Source organism: Hordeum vulgare, chromosome 2H (genome assembly GCF_904849725.1).
Source record: "Hordeum vulgare subsp. vulgare chromosome 2H, MorexV3_pseudomolecules_assembly, whole genome shotgun sequence".
Classification (NCBI taxonomy): Eukaryota; Viridiplantae; Streptophyta; class Magnoliopsida; order Poales; family Poaceae; genus Hordeum; species Hordeum vulgare.
The window spans coordinates 51353975-51371463 of NC_058519.1; the positions used below are offsets into that span (position 1 = coordinate 51353975).

General features: G+C 44.0%; 1 protein-coding gene across 3 annotated transcripts; it reads left to right on the top strand.

Annotated features, from left to right (window-relative positions):
- Positions 1–10769: 10769 nt before the first annotated feature.
- Positions 10770–16978, top strand: LOC123424826 (endo-1,4-beta-xylanase 1-like). 3 transcript variants are annotated; one of them, XM_045108520.1, is made up of 9 exons: positions 10770–10907; positions 12174–12535; positions 12621–12762; positions 13127–13491; positions 13578–13737; positions 14075–14412; positions 14542–14719; positions 14916–15449; positions 15648–16978. In XM_045108520.1, exons 1-9 carry the CDS (start codon positions 10803–10805, stop codon positions 16761–16763), a joined length of 3300 nt encoding a protein of 1099 aa, XP_044964455.1. In that variant the 5' UTR covers positions 10770–10802; the 3' UTR covers positions 16764–16978. The 3 variants fall into 3 exon arrangements, with proteins under 3 accessions (XP_044964455.1, XP_044964454.1, XP_044964456.1); XM_045108519.1 differs by lacking the exon at positions 10770–10907 and adding an exon at positions 11045–11571; XM_045108521.1 differs by lacking the exon at positions 10770–10907 and adding an exon at positions 11660–12051.
- The last annotated feature ends 511 nt before the right edge of the window (positions 16979–17489 follow it).

Here is a 17489-nt window from a genome sequence, read left to right on the forward strand (position 1 = left end):
CGCTTGGAGGTCCAACATAGTCTACAAGAATAAAGTTGTGTAGTAGTCATCAAACTCTTTTCTTGAGCCGTTGCCAGGGAGGTGAGTACTTGAAGGTATATCTTTAGATCTTGCAATTAAATCTTTTAGTTTCTTGTTTTTCACTAGTTTGGTTTTATAAAAATAAAACTACAAAAAAATGGATTTTAGGTTGCCTCATTTGCTTCATCTCTATAATGTCTTTCGTGAAAATGGTGGTTCAGAAAATTGTGCTCAATTGCTCGAGGAAGAATTTATGAAAATGCTTAATGGTAAATCCTTGAATGATGAGCATGGTAGCAATATTGTTGGTATGAATTCTTTGAATATCCATGATGCTAATGATATGCAAAGCCACAAGCTTGGGGATGCTATGTTTGATGAAGATGCTATTTTTAGTCCCCCAAGTTTTGTGAGCCAATTTATTATGATGAAATCATGCCTCCTATTTATGATGATTATTGTGATGAAATTTATGCTATAAAGAATAAGGATAACCATGAAACTTTTCATCATGATTTTAATTTTCGCATGGATTATGTCAATCAAGTATCTCATGATAGTTATTTTGTTGAGTTTGCTCCCACTACTATGAATGATAAGAATTTTGCTTGTGTGTGTAGTTATAAAAATTCTATGCTTGCGCATCATGAAAATAATGCTTTATGTGATAGTTATATTGTTTAATTCCTTCATGATGCTTCTGAAGATTATTATGAGGGAGGAACATATGCTTGTAGGAATTCCAATAATATCAAGTTTCCTCCCTATGTGTTCAAAGTTTTGAAGTCATGCTTGTTTTGCCTCCCTATGCAAGTTGATTATTGCTACAATCAATTGTTTGCTTGTAATATCCCTAGGAATAGGAAGTGGTCTAGAATTAAATGTGTTTGTCATGTGATTCATGATGCTCTCTTGCATGCCTCAATTATTACTTTTTATACAAGCATCATTGAAATCATTATGCCTAGTTAAAAGGCATTAAAGAACAATGCTTGTTGGGAGACAACCCAACACTTTTGCTTTCTATTTTTGTGTGATCACATGATTAATATACTTTGGTAATCATGTTTTATAACTTTTATTTCAATAATGTACCAAGTGAAGTGTCACGCCCAAGATGCGACCCTATCCTCAATCTGGCACGAGGGCCTCGTCAGGGATAGAAGCGCATCTCGTCGTGTCGCAAGAATGGATATCGTTACAAGTACATGTACTGAAAAGAAGAGATATATAGAATTGGCTTACACTCGCCACAAGCTACATCAGAGTCACATCAGTACATTACATAAACATCAAGAGTAAGAGCAGGGTCCGACTACGGACGAAAACAAACGAGAAAAATAAGAACGACGTCCATCCTTGCTATCCCAGGCTGCCGGCCTGGAACCCATCCTAGATCGATGAAGAAGAGGAAGAAGAGGCAACTCCAAATGAACAAACAACGCGCTCGCGTCGAGTAACCTTAACCTGTACCTGCAACTGGTGTTGTAGTAATCTGTGAGCCACAGGGGACTCAGCAATCTCATGTCCAAAGGTATCAAGACTAGCAAAGCTTAATGGGTGAGGCAAGGTTAAGTGGTGAGGTTGCAGCAGCGGCTAAGAATATATTTGGTGGCTAAACTTACAAGTACAAGAAATAAGAGGGGGAAGATCTACGCATAACGGAGGTGACTACGAATGATCAAATGAATGATCCTGAACACCTACCTACGTCATACATAACCCCACCGTGTCCTCGATCGGAGAAGGAACTCACGAAAGAGACAGTCACGGTTACGCACACAGTTGGCATATTTCAATTAAGTTAACTTCAAGTTATCTAGAACCAGTGTTAAACAAAGTTTCCACGTTGCCACATAACCGCGGGCACGGCTTTCCGAAAGATTTAACCCTGCAGGGGTGCTCCAAGTAGTCCATCACAAATTACCACAAGCCGCATAGAAATCCTCAATCACGAAGCTCGCGATCTCGTCGGATTCCCTAGTGGAAAACCTCAACTCTGAGATTACCCAAAGCATCACCGGAATCCCGATGCACAAGATATCTCGTCAAAGGTAAAACTAATCCAGTAAGGCCGCCCGACGTGTCGACGATCCCGATAGGAGTCGCGTACCTCGTTCTCAGGACACGGCGGATGAGCTAGACGTCGGGATCGCTAAACCTCCGGGTGACCAGAGGGGCGCCGGACATCGCTCAGGTGGGGCCAACACTCATGAGGAGCACTGGCCCGGGGGTTGATTAAATTATCCTCGGGGTACGGAAAGTCCCTATGCAATTTTATTAGGTGTTTAGGCAAATGTAGTACCAAAGTTGGGCCTTGCCAGACCAGCTTTAATCTAAAAAGAATTATCAAGGGGGTTCCCATAACAACCCCGATCGTGTTAGGAGCGCTCAATTATGGAACATAACACCGGTAGCCGGAAACTAAGGGGGCAAAGGTGGAACAAAACACCAGGCTAGAAAGGTCGAGCCTTCCACCTTTTACCAAATATATAGGTGCATTAAATTAGATAGCAATTGATATGGTGATATAACAAGGAACCCATGCTTTCGCATGGAAGCATCTGCACCTGCAACTAGCAACGCTCACACAGGGTTAAGCAAGCGGTAACATAGCCAATCAGTGGTTTGCTAGGTTGAACAGGTTGAAGGTTTTCATGGCATTGTTGAGAGGCTGAATTTAACAGGTGGTAGGCAACGAGACATAAACGATAGAAGCGATAAACTAGCATGGAAATGATAGTAATGGTATCTGGGGAAATGGTCATCTTGCCTGAGATCCCGCTTGGAAGAAGAACAACTCGGTGAAGCAGACGAACCAACGTGGACGAATGGGTCCTCACATTCTGACACGCTTGCAGAACTCTATCAAGACGGAGGGAAACGGAAACAAGCATCAACACACGATATTCACCACACAATGCACAACACATATGATGCATGAATGGTTCAAAAATGCAAGGCATGGCATGACAATTCACATCACGCAAACACTACACATTAAATGAAGTTCAATATGCAACGAGTTGCATATTGACGAAACTCCACGTTAATTATTTAGTTATATCCCGATTAGATACACGGCAATATTAAATGTGGTTAAACATGGCAAGAGGTGAAGCGTAATTAAACTACCTATCTATGCATTTTAAATGAGGTCGGAAATGACATATAGCATCTCCGAAACGACCTCACATGTTAATTAACAATTCTGTCCAGATCTGATCTAACACATTTAATTAGTTGTCAAACAGCAAAACAAATAGGTTCACGTGATTCTACACGTCATTTCAAGCAAACTACACATAGAGATCATCTCCAACGGAGCTACGGATCAAAAGATACAAGCACCGCAAGATATGATGGCATGAATGCAATATGTGTGCAACGACGGTCACGAGCACTTCAAAACATACAAACAGCAAGAGAACATGAAACTACACGAGATTCTAAGCAAGTTTCATATAGGACACGATCAAATCGGAGCTACGGTTCAACAACTATGAGCAAAACAAGAAATGACTACAATCTACCAAAATCAGCCACATAGCATTTTGTACACCCCACAATTACGAGCTACACAACTCCGATAAACTCAAGCAAGGCATGGCACTAAAGAGGGCAAGAAGCACTACTACAAACAACCAACAACAACTAGCATGGCATCATGGAACACTAGGGAAAGAAGATACAAAATGGCATCTCACACACTATTTCAGACTTAGTGAAAATTACACCTCATGAAAGTGCAGTTTTAGATCTGAAGCTATATTGACAGCAGAAAAACCTATAGCTACACGACTCCAAATGGCATGAAACTTTACAGCATGCTAGAGAAACACAAGGGGTACAACTAACTCCATTGGACCAACCTCAAAAGGGCTACAGATCACAACATGCAAGCAAGACAAGACATCAACAAAATATAACAGATTCCGGACTTAGAAATATTTCAGCTCCTCAAAAACAGCACTATTTCTAGCAACTTGGGGGCAATCAAAACACCCCTAAACATGCATTTCTATTGCAACTAAAAATACGAGGGGCTCGTCTAAACATCTAAGAAGAACTCCCTAGTTGACAACTTAATCAAACGAAGCACGGAATAAATCCTACGAATTAAACAAAAGGGCAACATGGCAAAATATCTCGCGAACTAACTTCCTCAAAAGCTAAAACTAATTGCACACAAAAATCCATGGGATTTTTCTACCCCGAAAACATATAAGACATGTGGGGTTGCGCAACAAAATATTGCCACACGTAAATGCGGGATAAATAAGCTATATACGGGAAAATAAACTAGAGGCAAATCCCTACACGCAAAAATACAAATGACCGCTCTAAAATGCATGTGAAAATGGTCCCTAAAACATGAGCATTTTATCTAAGGCACTCGAGCAATCCGGACCGCAAGAAAAAAATAAATACGGGACGAAACAATATAGGACAGCGCGTTAAACTAGGCGTTCGGCACGCTAAACGATGTCAAACATTTGTGCAAGTTTTAAAAACGGATTCTACTTGAGAAACTACACGAAAACCATATGCTACACGCCTCAATCCGACTTACGAAATAAAATCTACGGGCATTCTAAAATCGTCTAATTCCTGGAAAAAAAATATTCTCAGGAAAAATCCTAATAATCAACGGACCGAATTGGGGGCGCTGGATACTAACTAGCGCTGGGGCGGGAATAGGCTCACCTGGGCCAGCACTTGGGCCGGGGGCGCTGGAGGCGAGGCGGGCCGAGGCCAGCTGCTGGTGGGAAGGCCGGCTGCTGTGGCCACTTGGGCCTTGCGTGGCCAGGCCGGCCCACGGGGCGAGGAGAAAGCGCCTCCCATCTCTCTGCTCGTTCTCGAGCAGACAGGGGCGTGGCGGCGGAAGGAAGTTGCCGGCGATGGCGGGGAAGGTGAGGTGGAGGGGCGCAGCACCGGCGCGGGGTGGACAGGCCGCGGCAGCTGGCGGCACGATCCGGCCACGAGGCTCTCGGATCTGGCCGAGGGGCCTGGAGCGACGGGCTTGGCATCCCGGCGGCCAGGACGTCATTCGGCGAAGGGACGCTCCGGCGCGGCGGCTGGGGCCCCAGCGGTAGCGGGAGGCGGCCGCAGGAGGTGGTCCGGGTGGCGGGAGGTGGCCCGATGGCTCGGAGCCGGCGAGGTCCATGGCGGCGGCGTGGTGCGACGAGGAGGCTGCTGGATCGGGGCTCCTCCCGATCTGGCAGCACGGGGCGTTGCTGCTCGGGCCAGATGGGCTCGGGGCGGGCCGCGCGTGGGCTCGGGCGGGCCCAGCGGCTGGAGGTGGAAGAGAGAGGAGGGAGGTGGGTGCGGGAGACTAGGGTTTGCACGGAAATCGAGGAGGAGAGAGAGGGGGGCCTATATATAGACAAACGGGGGGGGGGGCTAGGTTACCCGAAATCGCGTTCCGGATCCAACCGTGCGGTCGGGTTCGGACGATTCCGAACGCGGGAATGGGTACGCGGCCGTGTAGAGGGGATATCCGGAGACGTAAGGGAGAACGGGCGGCGCGGCAACGTAATTTAAAACACCGGAACACGTCCGACGGTAGACCGGATACGGTGCCGCTACGGACGACCGTTCGGGTACCAGACGAACTCCGATCGCGACGAAATTCGACAGGAAGGTTCACCTAGATCAGAGAAAGTTTTAAACGCACTTTTAAAACAGGGTTTCGACGATGCCGCGGGCGCGTGCGTGAGCGGTCGGGCTCGGAACGGACAACGACGCGAACCGGCAACTAACAACGGATGCAAATTTTGAAAACTGGCGGCAACGGAGATGCCGATGCAGTGCAGATGATGTGAATGATGCAATGATGATGCGACAAAAGAAGAAAAAACAAACGACGAAAACGGAAAGAGAGGGGAATCTTCTGGAACGTCGGCATCGGGCTGTCACATGAAGCCTTTGGGATAGTGTGGATACTTGCTTGTTTGATTCTGTGCAAAAACTTCTAGTGCAGAATTTCTATGATTTTACTAGAGCGTAAAAAATTCTAAAATTTGTACACAGTTTTGGTATGACAATTCTATGTATTTTCCTAAGTTTTCAGAATTTTTAGAGACAAGGAAGTATGGTATTTGTGCAGATCTTTACAGACTATTCTGTTTTTCCCAGATTCTGTTTTGCATGCATAGTTTGCTTGTTTTAGTATTTTCGTAGCTTATATTGAGTGATATAAATTATGGGAACGTAGGTATTATATAATAACAATTATTAATCTTGTCTTGACAGTATCTAAGAGAATGATCTATCTTTATTACACTAACCCATCTCACGAAGTTCCGTCAAGTTTTGTGTGATTGAAGTTTTGGGTAAGGTACCAATATGAGGAGAATAAGGGGTAGAATGAACCTAGGGATCAAGCTCTATCCAATTTAACTTGATTACATGATCTATCTCATCCAATCCCACCATCATCGAGCGAGCCTACAAAGGAATTACTCACTCCCGGTGGTGAGTGATACGTCTCCAACGTATCTATAATTATTTATTGTTCCGTGTTGATATATTATGATTTTAGAATACTTTTGAGGTATTTATTTACCAATTTATATTATTTTTGAGCACACCTATTGACCCAGTGCCTAGTGTCAATTACTGTTTTTTGCATGTTTTTTACTTTTTAAGTTTTCCATACCAAACGAAGCTCAATTGACCCAAAACTTTTTGGTGATTTTTTCTGGACGAAAAGAAGACCAAGTAGTATCGGAAGAAGGCTGGAGTATGCACGAGGGGCCCACAAGCCAACAGGGTGCGGCTTGGAGGCGCCTTGATGACTTGTGCCTCCCTTGTGGCCCTCCCGACTCTGTTCTCTCGCTTATAAATTCTCTTATACCCTAAAAACATCAGAAGGAGTCCCGGAATACTTTTTATGCCGCCACAAGTCTCTGTTCCGATGGGAGGCCATCTGGAGCTCCATTTTGGCACCTTGTCGAAGGGGGGATCGATCACGGAGGGTCTCTTCATCAACCTTGATGCTCTCACGATGATGTGTGAGTAGTTTACCGACCTACGGGTCCATAGACAATACATAGATGACAATCTCTCTCTCTTTGATATTCAATACAATGGTCATCGCATCTTCTCTTTGATCCATATGATGTAATTCCTTTTGTGCGGTGCATTTCTTGGGATCCGATGAGTTGTGGATTTATGTTCAGATTATTCATGGTAAGTATTTGAGTCTCCTCTAAATACTTATATGATTCTTTTGTGCATGCTTATGATAGATTTGTAATTCTCTCCGATCTATTGAAATAGCTTGGCCAACTAGATCGATATTTCTTCAATCAGAGAGGTGCATTATGATAGGTTCAACCTGGCAAATTTCTATATCCAAGTGACAGAAGGGGACAAGATGCGTCTTTGTGTTGCTGTTATTAAGGATAAAATGATGGGGTTTATTCATATCACTTGAGTTTACTTTGTCTACCTAATGTCATTGTTCTCCATGCATTACTCTGTTTTACTTAATACCCTAGATGCATGCTGGATAGCGGTCGATGAGTGGAGTAATAGTAATAGGTGTATGTAGGATTCGGCCTATTTGTTTATGGACGTGATGCCTATATGGACATGATCACTGCGGTAAATATTGCATAACTATCCGCTTTTCTGTCAAATTCCCAACAGTAATTTGTTTACCCACCGTATGCTATTTTTCATGAGAGATACCATTAGGGAAAACTATGGCCACCGGGTCTATTCACAACATATTGATAAAACCTTCAATACCTTGTTGTCATTTACTTGTTTTTATTTTATCTTGCTATCTACAATTGTCTACACACCTCACTCGCTCGCAAATAACAAGATAAGGGGATTGAAAACCCTCTTGCCCGCGTTGGGTGCAAGTTGTTTGTTCTTTTGTGTGCAGCTGTTGAAGACGGTTGTGCTTGATATTCCTATTGGTTCGATAAACCCTGGTTTCATAACTAAGGGAAATACTCACCCACATTGTGCTGTGATAACCTGTTCCTCTTCACGGAAAACCCAACGCAGATCACAAATATCAGTGAGCATCATAGCGGTGTTGATGGAGAAGGGTTGGTGATGACGAGGCGATGAATCCCCCTCTCCGGAGCCCCAAATGGAGTCCAGATCAGCCCTCCGAAGGAAGAACAGGACATGGTGGTGGCTCCGTCTCGTGAAACACGATGAAAACTTCTTTCTGGTTTTTTTAATCCAAACATGTGATTTTATAGGACTGGAATTAGGGTCGGAGGAGCCACATGGGCCCCACAAGCCATCCTGGCGCAGCCTCGGGGGTGCCCTGTTGGACTGTGGCCCCCTCGCATCATTTCTTCGACACGTCTTTGTTCCATAATTCACCATAAATCCCATAAATAATTCACAAAAAAATTCATCCGATTCCGAGAACTTTTATTTCTACACAAAAATAACACCAAGGTAGTTCTGCTGAAAACAACGTCAGTCCGGGTTAGTTTCATTCAAATCATGCAAATTAGAGGTCAAAACCAGAGCAAATTTGTTTGAGAAAGTAGATACGTTTGAGACGTATGAGTCGCGTCCGCCACAGCCCGCGCCGCCTCCGTCTGCTACCAATGAAGACGCCTAGCCTCCGCCACCAACTTCGAGCGAATGTAGTTCAGGATGGCCTGATGCTCCGCCCACAGATCCATGTCCTCCTCTATCACTCGCGCCTCCTCCTCCCTGACATCCAACACTAGTGCCTCCTCCTCCCCCACATTCAGCATGGTAGCCTCCTCCGCCGGCTTCTGGTCCTCCTCCCCCACATCCAGCACCGACGGCTTTTTCGCCGACTCCTGCTCCTCTTCCTCTTCCACCTCCTCCTCCTCCTTGAAATACTCCACTGGATCCAGGGAGCCAGAGTTGGTGCTGGATCGTGTAGTGGCGGCGACGTGGGGGCATGGCTGGTGGCTGCGGCAAACGAGAGGAGGAAAATGTGAAGGGTAGGGTTTAGGTGCTAGCGGTCGACTTAAATAGTCGGGCTAGGGTTACACGGCCCGTCGGTGCCACGCGATGTTCACACCGTAGCGACGGAGGAGGCATCCATCGAACCATCGGGTTTCTGGACGATTCCGCATGGGTCCACACCTTCAGGCTGACATGGCGGACGTTCCCGGGCACGCCCGGAGTCCCTCTTATCCGTCCCATATTTAGGCTGGATATGAGGTGTGTCGGTGAGCTTGGGCGTTTGCGGACGGTTTGAGAGGCTCGGTTGGGTCAAAATTTTATGACCCGTCAGTGACGAGACAACCCGCCTAAACGTTTGAGGGGGGTATGAATGGTCCGGTTATAGATGCTCTCACCCGTCCCCATCACACGTGGCTCAACGAAAGCACGTTGTCGCTGATGAGACACGTACCCCAATGCTCGCCTTTCCTTTCTTCATCTCATTTCGTTAAATAAAACCATTCTTCTGCCCCGAAACAAGATGGCATTTATGAACGTTTTGATGACAATTTTAGTTGGTCACAGATTGACAGTTTCTTTAAAATGGAAGGAGACAATTTTAGGACCCCCGGTAAGTACCACACATATGACACGAAACAACTTTGGCCAAACGCCCCCATGATCACACATTGCACCACGTCATCGCATACATGCACAAATGACAGAACTCATGATGTTAACAAGAATCTTTTGAGTTTTTTATTTTTAAAATAAAAAAGGCGACTAAAGAATGTTTTCATCATTAAATCTGTCATGATGAGATCTTTAAAAGAAAATCTTATATTGATATGTTCCGATGACTTTTTTTTGTTGAAAATTGCCATGTGTATTGCACATAAATTACAATGGTGTTTACACTGAAGTTCTCATGATATCTTTCAACTATTTTTCATTATATATTTAAAGTAATTTTTCACATGTTATGAAAAAGAAATTAAGAAACAAAACCTGCCATGGTGAATTACTAACATTTGTCATGATTCATAAATTAATTTTGACATGGTTCATAATTTAAAAAAAAACATGTCGTCAATTACCTGAAAAATGCATGGTCAATGACTTAAATTTTTCATGAACTATAAAATAAAATTGGCATGGTAAATTACTTAAATTTGGCATGGTTCATATAAAAAATATTTTTTATGATCAAAATACTAGTATTGTCATGATCAAAATACTAAAACCACCATGATGTATAAGCTAAAATTGTCATAATCTATAAACCATGGATTAAATTTACCATGATTAATTACTAAAAAAATCCATGGTTAATTAAAAAAATATTGTAAAAATAGTTGAAATACAATGATAGCTTTAAATCTAGAAAGAAAAATAGATGAAACATGTCATAACAACTTTAGTGTAAACACTATGACAATTTTAAGATAAACATCACGACCATTTTATGTAAAAGAAACTCATCAAAACGTATCAATACGAGATTTAGTTTTGAAGATCTCGTCGAGATGGATTCAATGATGAAAACGATTTTTTAACAAATTTTTTATTTAAAAGATAAAAAAGATTTAATGAATCTAAAAAATCAAAAAGATTTCGTCGACGCCATCAGTTAGATGTCATAAGATGGATAATGATTGAGGCGTTTGAAATATAGTAGTATATGCCTCGCTCGAAGTGGAGCTCTCGATCGATCTTGCGCTGGAGCGCCGGAGGTGGCTGGATCGGGAAGGTCTTCGGTCTGTAGTCTGTACAGATGGCGGCCTGTCGGTGCCCTCCTATCCTATTCATGACGCGGCAGGCAAAGCGTGCGTGAGTCCCGGTGGAGCCCAGTACTCCGTAACCTGCAGCATTGACATCGAATGAATCGCCCTCGGTCAACTGTTACCTTTCCCCCCTGTTCTTGCTGCGATCTTTCTAACAGCCCACAAGGAACAGCTCGATCTGGGTCATTGCTCATCGCAGAGGTAACGAACATCCCCGATCGACAGGTCCAATCTTGCTGCTACTCGCGCTCGTGTCGTGTCTACTTGACTTTCCCAAGGTCGGTGCCCGGGAGGTGTTCGCCGCAATGCCCCCAATGAAGCAGCGCAGAGGAGAGGAGCCGAGATGCTTGCCAAGATTGCTTCTTTCTTCTTCTTCTTCTTCCCCGCAAGACGGCGGTTTCCATTCGCGCCGTCCTTGGCATCCGGTTCCTTCCCATTTCCCTTCCGCCCGTCCGCCCTACCGCCGCCATTTGCCGTCGAGGAAGCAAGCGGGCTCCGCAAGCAAGCGCCGGACACGCGCCGGCCTGTGGTTATATGCTTTCCTTTCGCTTCCTCCGTCCTATCCTACCCAAGCTGGCCGTCGCCGTCGCCCGGTAGTTAGGTAGGGTAGGGCAGGGGGACGGCCCTCCCTTCCGTATCGTTTCTTTGCTTCGCTCCCCTGCCTTCTGCCAGCACACCGCGCCACACCGACGCCGTAGGAGCCGTAGCCCCCGCCGCCGTCGCCGAGCCGTCTGGGCTTCCGGATGCTGTGATGCGGCGCTGCGGGTGGCTCTCGCTTCTCTGCCGCCCCCGCCGGGGTGGCCGCGCCGCCGCCGCCGTCTTGCCCCCGTCGAACACAGATCCGCCGCCTCCTCCTGTGCCCAAGGTATCGATAGTGGTACTAGTAACAGATTCTGCCTTCGTTTCTTGCTACGGACGCTGGGGAGTATCCAACTTAGCTTTGCTTGGCACTCTTCTCCTCGGTCCATCTGTCGTCTATTTAATTGCCCACTAAACACGGATTCAGGACGCATTTGGTGGCATACTGGCATCGATAGGAACTGGGCGAGGACGGCGCTAGTTTTACAAATCTCGCCTTCGCTCGTCTTTGCGCTTGATGTGCCAAAGACCTTATCAAGTCAATCGCTGCATTCCACGTGATCCTTGCTGTTTCTGAATTTCCTGCCACATTCCATTGCTCTTTAAACAAATTGTTTCAAGGATTTTTGTTTTCTTTTCGAACGGGCAAAGTGCTCGTCAAATTATAATCTGACGATGTGATGAACACTGGCTAAATTCACAAAATACTTGATACCATACCTTCGTCCAAGGCAAACCAAGAAAAGATTGCTTGTTGGAATGAGAGGTTCTTCCTTTCTTCTGACTATTGTATATGCATGTTATATTCTTAGGCAAGGTTCCTCTGTTATAGCTCATGATACTGAGTTTTCACACATTCGAAATTAATTACTATGCAATGTTGAGCAGGGAGTGGAAGATCACGGCGCTTCTGAGAAAGTTATCATGGAGAACATTCTACCAAACGGCGATTTTTCTGAAGATCTACGTTTATGGCATTCTAACGGCTGCCATGTGTTTGTTGCCGTTGAAGGGTCTGGTTACCATAATGGTATAAAGCCACATTCAGGGTCTAAATATGCCGTGGTTACTCATCGCACACAGAGTTGGCAAGGGCTTGAGCAGGTCTTAGAAAACATTAGGGTCGGTACCAAATACATTGTTACTGCATATGTTAGAGTTCATGGGGAATTTCATGAGCCTGTCGGAGTCCAGGCCACGCTAAAACTTGAGAGCGAGGGATCTCCTACCAACTACCATCCTGTTGCAAGGTACTTCAACTGGAAGGTGCTGTTTGTTGCCTTATATGATGCTATATCACTATCACTTGTTTATCAAGGGAAATTGTTTGACCAGGATTTTGGCCTCACAAGAATGCTGGGAGAAGTTGGAAGGTTCGTTTGAGCTTACAACTATACCAAGCCGTTTGGTGTTTTATCTTGAAGGCCCCCCTGCTGGTGTAGATTTGCTCATAGATTCAACTGCCATTTCCTGCAAGGCATGTTTTCAACTCTTGTATATTGTCTTTTTTGCGGGAATTCTTGTATATGCTTGCGTGTCATATAGCTAATGAATAATGGTAATCGTGCCTTAAATTCTGATTTAGCAACATGTTAATCAGTTGGACCACATTTCTCAATGCCCATAGAAAAGGAAGTAACATCGTCTGCTACGACTAATTTATGAGACCCTACTACTGCAATATATTTTGCTTAACCGTTCAGCACATGCACTACAAGTATTGCCACCATAGTTTGTACATTCCGTATGCTAATGTTTTGTTCTTTTCACCAGCTAGTTCTGCATTACTAACCGATTAGATTATGTGTGCTTTATTTCCTAACTAGTTCAAATTTCTGCAGAAAGCAGAGAGCAAGACTTCTTCATTGATTGGTGGAACAACAAACATCATTTTAAATTGTGATTTTTCCGAAGGCCTTCATTCATGGCATCCTATCTGCTGCCATGCGTATGTGGCATCACAATGGTCTGGTTTCCTTGATGGTATTAGAGGGGACTCGGGAGAGAATTATGCTGTTGTTTCAAAGAGAACTGAACCCTGGCAAGGTCTCGAACAAGATATTACAGATAGAGTATCTGCTGGTACAGTTTATGCAGTTTCGGCGCGTGTTAGAGTTGATGGGAATATCCATGGCAAAGCTGAAGTCAAAGCAACCCTGAGGTTGCAAAATCCAGATGGATCAACACACTACAATTCTATTGGAAGGTACTGTTTTGAAGTTCTTTAACAGCAATATTCTAACCATACCAGTTACCACCATCGCTAATTTGTGGTAGAATCTGATGTGGCAGAGTATCAGCCTCAAAAGAAAAGTGGGAGAAGTTGGAAGGTTCTTTTTCTTTGACAAATATGCCGAAATGCGTGGTCTTTTACCTTGAAGGGCCTCCTGCTGGGGCGGATCTTATTATTGATTCTGTTACTATTGCTAGGTCTGAACATAAGCAGACAAAGGTGAGTGTTTTTCTATGTGCATTTGTTTTACCCATTCCTGAACAACACGTTTTACGATTCAGTTGATAACCTGCTATATGTTTCTCACGAGTTAAAGTTTAACTAGAATTTACTGCATGTTATGCTTGGGCCATTGAGGAGTTCTGATAGTTTAATATTTTGGGTCCAAAAGATCAATTATACTAAGTCTCCATCTATTCATTTTCACAAATTTCAGCATGTAGTCATGCTCATTTAACTGTATATTCAAGTTCTTATATATATTTGTTCTTGTATGTGCGGTATGCAATCACGTTTTCCCCCCTATGCTTATGACCTGTTAATCTTTCATTTAAAGGAAGTTAAATCACCAAGTAGAATTGAGACTATTATCAAGAATCCTCAGTTTGAAGAAGGGTTAAGCAATTGGTCTGGGCGAGGATGTAATATCTGCAGGCATGAGTTCACTGCATATGGGAATGTAAAGCCCGTAAATGGCAGTTACTTTGCTTCAGCAACTGGACGGGTTGACAGTTGGAATGGCATACAGCAAGATATAACAGGCAGAGTGCAGAGAAAAGTTTCTTACGAGATAAGTTCTCCTGTTCGCATATTTGGCAGTGCTAATGAGACTGAAGTTCGTGCTACTTTGTGGGTACAAGAATATGGCCGTGAACAATATCTATGCATTTCAAAGTAAGCATGTTGATTTTATTATTTACACGCTTTCTTGACAATGTTATCTTGTATTCCATTACAAAATGTTATCTTATAGGGATCACAGATTTTACCATTTACTGATTTGTTTTTCTGTTATTAACATAGAAACCAGGCCTCTGATAAGCGCTGGACACATTTGAATGGGAAGTTTCTTCTTCATGCTCCCTTCTCCAAAGTTGTTCTTTTTATAGAGGGGCCACCAGCAGGAATTGACATCCTTGTAGATGGCCTTGTCCTATCTCCTGCAAGAAAACTTAATGCTGCTCCATGCCCAAAAATTGAGGTTGGTAAGCTAATTACTTCATTAAATTATGTCCCCTAGGAGTGTGTCTTCAAATGTCTCAACTCGTTTGTATACAGTAGTTGTTTTGGTTAACATTTCTCAGTCATGGATCATGATAGTTTGGATAGAAAGATTTGGCCATTTCTTTCAAACCCAAGCATTCTTTTTCTAATGGAATATTTTGCTTGTATTTCAGAATGTTCTGTACGGAGCTAATATCATGCAGAATAGCGCTTGCTCTCGTGGGCTTGCTGGGTGGAGTCCTATGGGTTCATGTCGATTGAGTATCCATACCGAATCACCCCATATGCTATCTTCCATCCTGAAGGACCCCTCAAATCAGCAACATATAAGTGGTCGCTATATCCTTGCTACAAACCGCACCGATGTGTGGATGGGCCCTTCTCAGGTGATAACAGACAAGCTAAAGCTACACACTACTTACAGAGTCTCTGCCTGGGTACGAGCTGGCTCTGGAGGACATGGCCGTCACCATGTCAATGTTTGTCTTGGTGTAGATGACCAATGGGTTAATGGTGGGCAAATAGAAGCTGATGGGGATCAATGGTATGAAATCAAAGGAGCATTCAAGCTTGAAAAGAAGCCATCTAAAGTTATTGCATATGTTCAGGGTCCCCCTCCGGGTGTTGATATCCGAGTCATGGGTCTCCAAATTTATCCGGTTGATAGGAAAGCACGTTTCGAGTATCTTAAGGACAAATCAGATAAGGTGAAACTCCCCCCACCCCCTCCGTTTTTCATGTTAGGATGAGAGTTTGATGTGCCTACACAAGCATATTAAGATATCCTTTCCCCCCCAATATCATTATTAAACTGAAAACTTTCGCCTGCACATCATCCATTGGTTGCTTATAACTGCGACGCTCTTGAGAAATATTAAATTCATTTTTCTGATTTCTTTTGTCAGGTAAGGAAGCGTGATATTGTTCTGAAGTTCCAAGGATTGGATGCTGCGAATGTTTTTGGTTCAGCTCTCAGAATACAACAGACCGAGAACAGTTTTGCATTTGGATCATGCATAAACCGAAGTAACATCGAGAATGAGGATCTTGCTGATTTCTTCGTGAAGAATTTTAATTGGGCTGTATTTGAGAATGAACTGAAGTGGTACTGGACAGAGGCGGAACAAGGGAAGATAAATTATAAAGACTCTGATGAGCTGCTTAAATTCTGCCAGAAACATAACAAGCAAGTTCGCGGTCACTGCTTATTCTGGGAAGTGGAAGATTCAGTGCAGCCATGGCTCCGATCATTGCATGGACACCACTTGATGGCTGCTGTACAAGGTCGTTTACAGAGCCTGCTATCAAGGTACAAAGGTCAGTTTAAACATCATGATGTCAACAACGAGATGCTTCATGGATCTTTTTACCAAGATAGGCTTGGAAGGGACATCAGAGCTCACATGTTCAGGGAAGCCCATAAGCTTGACCCTTCAGCAGTCCTCTTCGTCAACGACTACAATGTCGAAGATGGGTGCGATTCGAAATCCACCCCAGAAAAGTTTGTGGAGCAGATCGTCGATCTCCAAGAGCGGGGCGCCCCGGTTGGTGGGATTGGCGTGCAAGGTCATATCAGCCATCCAGTGGGGGATATCATATGCGATTCCCTAGACAAGCTGGCGATACTGGGCCTCCCTATTTGGATCACTGAGCTGGATGTCTCGGCGGAGAACGAACACATCCGGGCGGATGATCTCGAGGTGTGCCTCCGTGAATGCTTCGCCCACCCTGCCGTGGAGGGGGTGGTCCTCTGGGGATTCTGGGAGATGTTCATGTTTCGGAATCATGCTCACCTGGTCGATGCCGATGGAACTGTCAACGAGGCCGGCAAAAGGTACCTTGCTCTGAAGCAGGAGTGGCTGACCAAAACTGATGGTGACATCGATCGCCATGGGGAGTTCAAATTCAGAGGCTACCATGGATCATACACGGTGGAAGTTGCGACGCCCTCAGGGAAGGTGACCCGGTCATTTGTTGTTGACAAGGAGAACCCTGTGCAGGTGGTTACCTTGAACATTTAGGTTGTATCAGTTGAAGTACGTTCTGCACTCCAGCAGTGTGCATTGTACTGAGATTTTTTGGGTTGATGCCATATGTTCACAGTGCTTTATATATGTTGCAACGGGAGAAAAGAAGTCCCTTCTATGTCTCTAGCTTATGGACCAGTGCGTTGCAACATCATAAGAGGGAAAAAATGCTTAATTTTATAATTTCACATATTCTTTTTCTGGTTGTATACAGTACTACTCCCTCCGTTCCTAAATAGTTTAAGTCTTTTTAGTGGTTTAACTAAAGACTACATACAGGTGTATACAAACATACTTTAAAATATAGATTTACTCATTTTGCTTCGTATATAGTCTCTAAAAATATATCTAAAAAGACTTATATTTAGGAACGAAGAGAGTATATCACAAGGGATGTGGACAAATAGCGCTATAATGATCAACGATCAACTAGTTTTAAGAAAGTGGTGATCAACTGGTTTTAAGAAAGTGGTGATGCATGGGATTCATTGGATTTTATTATGTTAGACCTTTCAGCCTGAACATTGATAGTTGTAGATGACACTAGGAGAGTTGGGACAATTTTCGTTGGTTTATTTCTCACACAATGTCATGCCAACCTGAGGGGTTGGGGATACATATTTATAGGCTGCTACCCAGCCAAGCATATGCTAAGATGCTAGTCTAAGATGCTGATAAGATGCTAGTCTAAGATGCTATCCTAACTGTCAGTCCTTGATG

What these genes read in the sequence shown, in the direction of transcription:
- LOC123424826 (XM_045108519.1), top strand. Translation starts at nt 11,458, where the DNA reads ATGCGGCGCTGCGGGTGGCTCTCGCTTCTCTGCCGCCCCCGCCGGGGT. An exon ending in CGCCTCCTCCTGTGCCCAAG is followed by an intron (nt 11,572 to 12,173) that starts GTATCGATAGTG and finishes AATGTTGAGCAG; the next exon opens with GGAGTGGAAGATCACGGCGC. An exon ending in CAATATCTATGCATTTCAAA is followed by an intron (nt 14,413 to 14,541) that starts GTAAGCATGTTG and finishes TTATTAACATAG; the next exon opens with AAACCAGGCCTCTGATAAGC.